The sequence below is a fragment of the Dipteris shenzhenensis genome, chromosome 22, assembly GCF_047967505.1.
Source record: "Dipteris shenzhenensis isolate YYH24624 ecotype China chromosome 22, Dip_SZ_1.0, whole genome shotgun sequence".
In the NCBI taxonomy this organism is placed as follows: Eukaryota; Viridiplantae; Streptophyta; class Polypodiopsida; order Gleicheniales; family Dipteridaceae; genus Dipteris; species Dipteris shenzhenensis.
This window is the reverse complement of record NC_141617.1, coordinates 24,398,369-24,409,462: the sequence shown is the minus strand read 5'-3', so window position 1 is coordinate 24,409,462 and position 11,094 is coordinate 24,398,369. Positions and strand designations below refer to the sequence as shown.

General features: G+C 41.3%; 1 protein-coding gene across 3 annotated transcripts; it reads right to left on the bottom strand.

Annotated features, from left to right (window-relative positions):
- Positions 1-4,158: 4,158 nt before the first annotated feature.
- On the bottom strand, positions 4,159-8,943 carry LOC147887906 (serine carboxypeptidase 24-like). 3 transcript variants are annotated; one of them, XM_087393610.1, is made up of 10 exons: positions 8,581-8,943; positions 8,373-8,480; positions 8,111-8,206; positions 7,886-7,978; positions 7,629-7,711; positions 7,232-7,537; positions 6,984-7,132; positions 6,788-6,880; positions 6,592-6,697; positions 4,159-4,465 (listed from the first exon to the last, which is right to left on the bottom strand). In XM_087393610.1, the coding sequence occupies exons 1-10, from the start codon at positions 8,858-8,860 to the stop codon at positions 4,319-4,321; spliced, it is 1,461 nt and encodes a 486-aa protein (XP_087249736.1). In that variant the 5' UTR covers positions 8,861-8,943; the 3' UTR covers positions 4,159-4,318. The 3 variants fall into 3 exon arrangements, with proteins under 3 accessions (XP_087249736.1, XP_087249737.1, XP_087249738.1); XM_087393611.1 differs by having other exon boundaries at positions 6,788-6,822; XM_087393612.1 differs by lacking the exon at positions 4,159-4,465 and having other exon boundaries at positions 6,637-6,822.
- Between the last annotated feature and the right edge of the window lie 2,151 nt (positions 8,944-11,094).

Sequence of the window (11,094 nt, the reverse complement as noted above, 5' to 3'; positions counted from 1 at the left end):
GTTGGTGGAGTCTTGCAGGATGGACAACCAAGACAAATAGTGGATCCCTTGACTTGGACAGCATTATGAAGGGGCATCGAGGTTGCAGTAGAAGTTTCATCAGAATAGCGCGTCTATTAGTGTGTCTACATTGTGAATTAGACACGGATTTAGATGCAAGATAGAGAATACAAAAATTGAGATTTTTGTGAATGTTGATAAATGTACATCATTGCTTTCCAAACATTGCCCATGATTACCAAAGCACATAATTTTAATAAAAATATCAATGCTTTTTGGCAAACCCACATATACAAAAATTAAGTGAGGTGAGGAGAATGAGACAATATGTAAGATAGTTTTGCCAATATCAATGATGGGCTACGTTTCAATCTCATCCTCAATGAGATCAACCCTTGCCAAACTATCTACTTCAAAATCCAAACCAGTGTTGAGATCTACAAATACATTCACCCCACTATGACTTGTGCTACTCATGTGCTCATCAAAATTAGCATCACCAATGGTAGGCTCGTCCTCATAGCTAATGGCCTCAATATTTGTCTCTCCTATCTCACGATCATCCTCCTCTCTCGTATCATGGTCATCATCACCTCCATGGCCATGATCATCCTCCATGCGCTCCATATTAGTAAATGTACTATACATCACTTTGGAACATGGCGTAATAGGTATGACATGCCACCACCTATTATTATCCACCATTGGTTGATAGACAACCTAATTCAAACACAAATACAATCATGTTATTTTCCTTGCATCATCGAAGGTATCAAATATTTAAAGGTGAGTATTTTTATATGTGTGTACAATACCTATTCACATTGTTGCGGTAGTACTAGTGTGTCCTTACTTTGCCAAAACTTTGTGGAGTCAATAGTTACAAAGTCACTTGCATGGCATTTGATTGTTGCATTAGGGTCTCTTTCCACCACTTCCTTAAACCACTACCTGCAAAAGATACACAAAGAAGCATCGAAAGTAAAGCTCAATAATATCTTGGATTATGCCACAATAATCATCCATGGCTCCCTTGCTAGTAATGATGCCACAATCTTGTGTGTTTCTCTTATCATCAATCCATTGTGTTCAAAAATGCTTTCCCTCACACCATATAGCATTGAACATAGTACAGTATACCAAGACAAAATCAATTAAATAAGCAATATAAATTGTTGCAAGCTCCTAACTTATGCATAACATTCTATATACCAACCTTGCTCATGCATCTCCTAGCATACTCCCATTCTTCCATTGTGATATGCATCCCCTCGTCTCTCTCTGCTCTCTCCATTTCATCAAGTAGCCAATCCACATGAATATCCTTTGGAAGTGCTCTTAGATGGTGTACGAAAGAGGGCCCTTTCTCCTTGTCTTCTTGCGTTTGCATCCTCGTATCTTGTCACCCATCTTTTCATCACATCATCACTATTAAGCATGCAATAAAGTTTGATATTATTAAGCAACTCTGTGTCTATTACTTTGCTCCTTCCTTTTCCTTGAGGCACAAAAGAGGTCATCCTTAGGTCTTCATCATCTCTCCATAGTCGTGGGAGAGAGCTATCCACATCAACAAGAAACTCATAAATATATACAAGTGACTCTTGTACCAACCAACCCATGTCTGGTAGTTTTATGGTATCCTTTCAATCAGGATGCACCACACTAGTTGAGATTACCCTAGTGGAGTCGAGATAGCCTAGTCGACTATAGAGCCAAGCCCCTTCTTCCCCCTGCAGCGCTTCTCTAGCTATAAGTGGCCAGCATACTCTTCTGCAATCGAGAGTCGCTTCTCCAGCTACAAGTGGCCAGCGTACTAGCTCAACACGACAAGGCAACATGCATAGTAGTAGGGAGAGCGGTGGGGGATGCATGGCACAATGCTTTGGGGGGGGTAATGGTGGGGACGGGGATGATTCAGATGATGCAGATGTGCCAGAGGGTGATGGTACGATCTTCTATGACATCACTTAGATAGGAGGCATCTTGATGGATGCACGGGGACATCATGGCCTTCATGCGCTCTGTAATTGCTAACAACTATAGAGATTTCTTTATTCACTACAAAGACCAGCCAGAAAAGTTGGATGATGAGACCCTCGCTGCTATTCGCTCTAGGTATCCCAATCCCCCTAATGTTCAGTTCATAAATAAATGGGCCAAGTCAAAGATTGTTATGATACTTGCCAATAAAAGATCTTCGCTTAAGAGGCAGGCACTAGCCGAGATTGCCAGGAGAGAGGGAGGTCAACCACCAAGGGGTCAGTCCCACACCGCTGACAAGCATGAGTGGAAGAAAGCAATGAAGGCAACGAAGGTGGACCCTAGTCTGTAGCACGTGGAGGCATGAAGGATCCAAATGGAGCAATATGGCAATGTGCGTTTTGGAGCAGGGGGTGTTGAACCATGGGAGGCCCAATTTGTAAGTATCAATCTCAAATTATATTTTGTTTATGTGGTCTATTAGGAGGTTGTTTATTTGTACTAACCCCTTCGCAAATTGTGTCATCTTGTAGCTTGATATCGTGGGCAAGTATCCTACTCCTATTGAGATAGCCTACCACTGCCATCATTGTAAAGGAGATACATGGAGGCACTTCTATGATGACGGGTTGATTATTGAGGAGCAGTATATCCAGGTTACTGGAGCGCCCCCTGAGTATTTAAACGTAATTAAATAATCTCAATATTGTAAATAAAGATTTAATTTTTCATACATTGATACATGTTGTCCCTCATTTATAGGGCCCTAGGGTTGATCAAGAGGAAGAAGATAAGGAAGAAGGGAGTGAGGATGCGGAGAACTTAGATTAGTTGTAGAAGTAGTGCTAGCTACTCTTTTTTGTACTTGAAGCCATTGTCTTGGCTTTGTGCCTCTCTTGTATATGCACTCCTCTTATTTTTTTTACTTGAAGCCACAAGACATGGCTTGGCTTCATGCTATATGTACATACAAGCACTTTTTGGGCTATGAATTAATATACACTCCTTTTATTTTTTTGGCTTTCAATTTCCTTATGCAATGTTCTATCAATGACTTGTGAACTAAACGTTTTGGAGTTGTAATGTTTTATTCGGAATTGTAATCGTCAGCTATAGACGTGCTTGGAATCGTGCTAATTAAAATGCAGTTAGCTGTAAGAATTGAATTGCACAATGTGGAAATGGGATTCTTATAACCACATAGCATACACAACATACACAACATTCTGTTCAACCACACAAAATTCTGCTTTTATTAAAAAAAAAAGATTATGTAGAGCGTCTATAAGCACGTCTATGTACGTGTCTTTCTATTTTTTTTTAAATTTCTATAGAGCATCTAAAAGCATGTCTATAGGCATGTCTGTCTATTATATAGATGCGCCTATAGATGCGGGTTTGTAGACGTGCAAATAGACACGCAAATAGACACGCTCGTAAGTTTTTTTTTAAGTTAAGGAAATGCGTTTGTGTGTATGTCTATGAGTGCTTTGTGTTGTTGTGTGAAAAAATAAAGTGGTGCACAATTTGGAATGGTTAATGAGCTTAAATTTGATGTGTTGCAAAAATATGTGTATGCACGAGCCCATACTACTTTTGTTGTGACCTAAAGCTATGATGTGTATTTAATGCGAATACAAATCAAAATGGATGTTGGGGGAGTGTACCATGATGGTCAAGACTAGTCTAGTCAAAGACCAAAAGTTGGAAGGGATGGGTGCACAGTAAATGATGAAAAAAGATGATGGAGACTAACTAAAGAGAAACAAATATAGAATGGCTTGAAATAGGAAAGGACAAGGCATAATGATAGAGACAAAGTCTCACCAATAGAAAACGTTGTGAGAGATGTGATCTTTTTTAAGGAAAGTTTGCAACAATAGTGATATAAAATTTTCCTCTATTGGGATAAGATATGCATATTGAGAAATAATTAAATAATATACCCTGACTCAATTACTTTGCAACCATGTGTAAATACTTAATATGCAATCCTTTGTAGCTAACATTAGTATGAGTATAAAATTAGTGTTTCCCTTGAATTCCCCTTGCATATAGTGAATTTTTGCAAGGGAAAACAAAAAAATAAGTAGCAAATAGTACTTTTTTAAGTTAAAATTGACTTAAAGGTCACATCTCCTCAATGGAGAGGTGATCACTTTGTCACTTTATAAAGGTTTGTTAGCACTTTATATAGCCTCTATGGTAGGGCTAAGTTTCAAGGTAATTCACAATAGCAACATGCATATGCTATAATTCACAATACAAATGAGTTAAAGAATAACCTTTAGTTCCTTGGTTAAAAGGATTGTGTGTACATCATTGGACAACATAGTTATGCAGCATTAGGTAAAGGATTTCCACTAAGGAAGCTTGAAAGCAAGGCTAGGGCTCTGCCTGGTTGGTAAAAAGGTACCATATGGCCAGCCCCCCTCACAGTGGCAAATGTGAGCCCCTTGTATACTTGAGTCCATCCTCCCAACTACAACCACACCAACAATATTCATCATCATCCAAACATAAAATGTAACATATATTATTCTAGATCTAAGAGAACAAATAGTTAAAAGGTTAAACAATAAGTGCCTTACATATCTAAGAATTGAAATTTGCTTAGGATAATAAAATATCAAGAGATTAAATGTACATCCAAAAGTATGAAACTTGAGGGGACATGTATACAAAAGAATGCACTGGCCTTTCATTACAAAAATACATCTCTGATTTCTCAGTCCACTTATTTAAAAACCTTAACTATAAGAGGAAATGATATCATAGGCACTAAGAGGATTTAGTTTTACCTAATATAAATGCATTTTACTTATATTAGCCTAGTAAGAAACCCTTAGAGTGCTATGAAGGATGGAAGGGTTTAAGAAATCAACCTTTTTAAGTTAATATGTTGCTCTTTTTTTAAATGAGCCTACCTCAACATATAATAATTGCACTTATACCACTTCACAAAAGCAACACTTAGGAACATCGTATTACCTAAAGGGATAGTGTTATCTCAAGTAATAATAAAGGATCAAAGTGTAATTGACCATGTTGAAAGGACAAAGTTTTTTTTGTTCAACAATGGGTCTCTTTAATTCCTTGGTTACTGGTACATCATGCCATCACCTTATGGCCCTTACAAATAGTGAGCATATGGTGCTTTAGTGCACTTGTAAAGACTAGCCTTGTAAAAGGGCCATCACATTTGCATGAGATGGGGTGCATGCGTAAGGTATGATGAACTCTCTCCTCCCCTTTCCATTGGGCCATGAATACCAACTTACCCACCCAACTCTTGTGAATATATTATGCTCTCCATGGGATTAGTGCTTGCCTTCTTGCTCTATGGTGGTGGTCTATAAATTGTGACTCATTGTTGCTTGTTTTAGCATGGTCACGTTATACCCTAAACCATGGTTGAAACAAGTTAGGCACATAACTAGACCCAAAAGATAAGCCAACAAAGTGTTGCATAAAATACCTAATCAAGGTCTTTTGGGTGTCTATAACCATGATTAGGTCTCGACTAGGTTAAGCTAACTTAATGGAACATTAAACTTAAAGATTGCTCCTTAGAGACCTTAAATTCTAAAGGAACCTTGATAGGTTAAATGGGATGAATTGATTCAAATAAACACCGTTAGAAATAAAGAGCCAATGATAAACCTTGGTGGGCGAACTACCTTCGAAGGGGACGACGGAATGCTAACAAAATGTAGCAAAAATGTTGGGGAAGGCTTTGGCTTGAAATGTTCCCATGTTTTGCCCCTTAAATGTAGAGGCTAGCATTGAGCACTTGCAACGCCGTGGTGGAAACAAAAATAAGCCCTCTCCATTTGGGCATTACCTTAATAGTTACCTTGAATTGGGATTTTTGTGATCAATTATGCGCAAGCATCCAAGGAATTGAGATGCAGAGGGAGTGCAGAGGCGGGCTCCATGCAGATGGATATTTGCCTTCACAAGGAAAGCTCTCTAACTGAATAGAGGCATCCGCCGCATCTGAACATGGCGATGGGTGCCACCCGGCTAAATCAAGCCTTAGGGTGCACACGTGGATACCATGAGTTTTACCCAACATGTTGGTTTGGTGATTAGAAGCGAGTGACTAGGCCTTTATTGTTGTGGGGTTGCATCCATTCGATCCAATGATCATGTAGATAATGGATACTCATTGGACTTGTGAAAGCAAAAGATGCTTGCAAATGTAAGTTGCATGACCTGCATCCGTTTTACTTTTCCGGAATTGTCATTGCGCGCCTAATCGAACAATCCGCAAGCATTCCGCGTAAACACAATCCTACATTTTATGTACCCCAGGCTACGGGAAGTCGATTTTATGCACGGTCCTTTCGTAGGCGAGATCGATTGCTTTTGCAGTAGTTTTGCAGCGTCGATATCGATTTTAGACACAATTCTGCAATACGTATAACAATTGCAGGCATAATTTTGCATTGCGATATCGATTCCCGCCGTTTCATGAATGCAACCCTTGTATCGCTTTGATGAGCACAACCAGCATCTATTTCACTTCTAAATTACCACATATCGGAAGCATAAGCGCGCACAGTTCATATCAAACAACGTAATCGCACTCGCATAAGCACCAACCTGTTGTTTATAAATCCATGGATACCAATCGATTTCGGTGGGAATCTGCAGCGCATCGATATCATAGCGAGATGATAACACCGGAACGCGGCCGTCCATATCTCCGCTGCAAATCAGCTTCGAAATGGGTTAGTCCTTGTTGATCGGCTGAAGGATTCGATCATTGCCATTGGAAGTATTCAGGTTTCGGGCTCACCTGAATACCCAAATTCGTAGGCCCAATGCGATGAGCTGCTTCAGAGTTGGCAACATCGAAAATGGAGCATCTACCCAGACTGTGAGCACGTTGCTGCTCCGCCAAAAAACCATCAAATGCATCCTATTCTTCTACTTTGCTTCAAGCGTACATCGTTAATGAAGTAAAGAATAGCCTTTAGTTTTGTGCAGCTCACCTGCACGCGGTCCACGCATACGGGAGATTTGTTGTGTTCGCATGCAGAGCTCGCTGGACGTCGGCCCGATTGAGATACTCGTACACGTAATCGTCGATGCAGGGGTCGGTTGCGCCCGTTGTTCCTCCATTGACACTCATGCGAGCCATCTACAGATCATTTCGCAATCCATTGAGGGTCGTTAAGTATAGCTTTTGACCTCCAGCTTTTCAGAAGAGATACACAAGTTTTTGCAAAGAATCACGTACCGCGTTCATGAACCTGCTGGCAGAGCGACCTTCCAACAATGAAAGGACCTGCTGCTGGCCGTTCCCGCCGGGATAGGGGGTGAGGCAAACATCGGAGAAGATGCTGTAAATGTTGATCGGCGCATTATGGTACTGCAGATAAAGGGAATTCATCTGATCGTTGCAGGCTTGAGACCAAATTTCCGTAGAGAAATTGCATGCCCTGGTTGTGTTCTGGTAAAACGCGTCGGAGACAACAGCATGGCTCCATGCGTACTCCAGAATGCCTTTGGAATCCAAATTGTCATCTAACGCAGCGTTGCCTATCTGCTTCGAAATGAACTTATTAGCCCACAACGGAGGATTTTATCCTGGCCAGAATGCACACATTTTCCCAGGGCAATACCGTCTAACGTACCATAATTCCTTTCAGAGAGATCGCGGGGTTCCCGGCATCGTTCATATCCATGATGAGTTTAGCGAGCTGGGGAACGTAATGGCCTGATTTTTGGGACATCGATCCACCAAGACCGAGGTCAAGCAGAAAGCCCACGAGAAAACGAAAAATTTAGAGCGAGTGGGATTGGATGAAACGATAGATAGTCAGCAATGGAAGCTCAGTGACGGAGTCGTTCAGCTGATTCTACGCGTTGCGAATTAGAAATCAAAACATACCTGCATAGCTTTCCCCTGCAATGTAGAAATCATAGAGTTTGTACTGCGGGAACCTCTCGAACCAACCGACGAGAAACGAGTAGGCATCCAGAGCTACAGATAGTGCACGGGTAGAACAACGGTGGCTGTGAGTCAGTCCTTGCACTCCATAAAACAAGATTCTAAGCAACGCTCTCAATTTTGGCATCTGCAGTCTAGTGCTGCAAGAGCGGACAGATTACCGACCAGTTTGTGCGTCTCCAAATGTTCCATAGTCGGCGGTCGTGTTGGAGTAGGAGAACCCCACACCGGCTGGCGACTCTACAAACAGCAAATTTACCTCTGCACAATATTGGACAGCATTCGGTATGTCAGATTCAATAGCGTACGGTTATAAGAAATTATGGATCAACATGTGAGGAATTGATGAATTCCTCGATTGACTTGAGAGGAGCTGATGCACATCACCAGATCAACATGCGAGGAAATCGATGCATTAGGTACTTACCGTTATTCCAGGCATCTTCGTTCAATGATACGCTGGCTCCATCCTTGTTTACTATGAACGGGCCGAGCTCTTCAGCCTCACCGTAACCAACAGAAGAGCAACCCGGACCTGCCATGTAGAAAAGTAGGCATGAAGCCTCAAAATTTGCCAAAGAAAATGCCGAAATTCAGTTGTCGGATTTCGGTGGCGTGGTGCGGAATTATGTTACCTCCATTGAGCCAGAGGAGCAAGGGCTTGGAGGAGGCATTGGAAGCAGCCTCGAAGAACCAATAGAAGAGAGCTCTTTCGTGGGTGGTATTGACGGTAATGTAACCGGCATAGTGCGCAAACGAGACTTTGGGTTGTCCAGGCAAGTCGACGACACGATCAGCGTCACGGAGGGTTTTGTAAGGATCGTCGGAGGAGGGGGAGAGTTGCGAACTAGTGTTGAAAGGCAAAGTGCTGAAAAGAAGGAAAACTAGGGCGGATTTGCAGACGGTGAAAGCCATGAGGTCTGATCATCCACCGCACTTCGAAAGCAGCGTTGAGAATGATCGCTGCTTGCAAAGATCCTCGCAGCACAATCACCTATTTCAACTGAAGACGGATGGATCATGAATCATAATGTGAATTTGTGAAACCACAGATATGAAGTAGCTAGCTCCGCAGAGTTCGCATCCACAACTAGCGTGTCGCGCTCGCTCGTCGATTGTCGTAAAGATTCTTGGCTGATCCGGCGCCACACGCGTTCCCATCCCACACTCCAATTTTTGCACCTGATTCTGATTGACTCTCGAGTCTAAAGACCACAAAAATCGAAGCAGTCGCTGGTGCTCCTGCTGGACTGCAAACGACAAACGTGCCAGCAAGCGATTCTTGCTTTTCCACGATCACAATCTAAATGCATCCTGCCCTTTGGACGTTCGTCTGTCGTTATGGTATCGTTGAACGACTCGTGCGGTGTGCATCCTTCGTTTTAAGACGCTGGTTTGTCATCAGCAGCGCCTTTTGCGAGATGCATCCCTCACCAGCTGAAGCTTCTTTTTCGACCAACACTCCCAAGTCATCTCGTTTACGCTCGCCGCCAGCTTCGATTCTCGCCATGAACTCGCTATATTACTTTTCTTTTCGAAGTTTTTGACCATGAATCACGTCTGCACCCACTCCACAGTCTGTCGCTTCGCGTGACCTCGGCTCGGCCGGCCTCCTCCATGTCTTCACATGGAGTCACTATGGACTATAAGCCTCAACTCTATTGTTCCCAATTTCCCACGAGCACGCCCAAGCTACCTGCTGGACAATTGTCAGCCTATTCTAGCTTTTATATTGCTGTCGAGCCTCTTCTGGCTTTTATATTGCTCCAGCGTCTTCTGGCTGTTATATTGCTCTCGAACGTTGCAACAAAAACAAAAACCGTCGATGAAACGTAATATGCTCGAGTGCTTCCAGCTCGTGCAAGTTTTGAACTCTATCAAGCTATTTCTCAACCTGTCCAGATCGAGTGGTCGCTGGGATTTTCTGCACAATACTCAATGTTGTATTGCAGATCTTTGACGACGGAAGAGGCAAATTGTTCTACAATTTCAATGCTGTCATAAGGTAACCGAATATGCAATAATTTTACTATGTACGTGAAGAATGGTGAGAATGATTGGAAGTATAGAAGTGTAGGGTGGACAGTCATGAGTCCCAATTGGCATGGTTATCACATCCCTTCAATTTTAATTTCTTTGGCTCTCAATAACTGAAAGTAGGAGATGGCCCCAAGAGGAGGATGCACCTTCCAAGAGCTGAACATGACACTTGAAGGGTTCCTACCCACAAGTCATATGAGGCCTACTCCATACAAAAAGGCCCACTGCATTCGATGAAGGAGATCTCCACACTCTTTGACATGACTCTTGAAGGGCTCCTACCCATAGACAAATGAGATGAGGATCCTCCTAGAAAAGGCCTACTATAGACACTTATTTCATTAATTTTGGACTTGTAAATGTACAAATTCATTTTTACATATACTTTTGAACTAGTTTTTGGATAAAATTTAAGAAAAACCCAATCTTCAAAGCACATATAAAAACACTAAAAAAAGCATTTTTAAAGGAGATGAAACTAAAATTATAAAATGTAATGCAGCTTAGATAAGTTACACGAAAAAATAAGATTCAGCAGTTGTAAACTCTCTTAATATTTAGTAGTGTTAATAGACACCTTCAAAAGTTACGATATTAAGGAAACTCTCACTATATTTATAAAGGTGTTGACAAATACCAAAAGTTACATTAAGCCTAAGATAAGTTACACAAAAAAATAAGATTCAGCAATTGTAAATTCTCTTAATATTTGTAATAGTGTTTAGGAAGCACTTTCAAAAGTTACAAGTGGAAGTAGCAAACTCTCACAATATTTATAAAGGTGTTGAAAAACACCAAAAGTTACAATAAGCCTCTCACTAGAAGGCATATCTATTTTTTCTCTCTATCCTAAATTCAACCCATTCAAGAGTTGAGCTCATCTCATCCTCATTGATGTAGTTCAAATTACATAAGAGAAGTAAGGATTGATGAATTTTCTCTTACATAACACTTTGTTTATTCCGAATGGTTTGTGCTTCCTGGGGTGGAAATCTTCCATAACGAGCCACACACGAAGATATCTCACTTTAAAAGTTTGTTAGCTCTCTCCTATATGACTACAATTTATCTATTTCACTAGTAGCCATACTTATTTTGCTTTTGTCCTC

Coding starts and splice junctions, on each gene's coding strand:
- LOC147887906 (XM_087393610.1), bottom strand. CDS start 8,860: ATGGCTTTCACCGTCTGCAAATCCGCCCTAGTTTTCCTTCTTTTCAGC. Junction 8,481..8,580: donor GCTCCTCTGGCTCAATGGAG/GTAACATAATTC, acceptor TCTACATGGCAG/GTCCGGGTTGCTCTTCTGTT. Junction 7,979..8,110: donor ATTTGGAGACGCACAAACTG/GTCGGTAATCTG, acceptor CACTATCTGTAG/CTCTGGATGCCTACTCGTTT.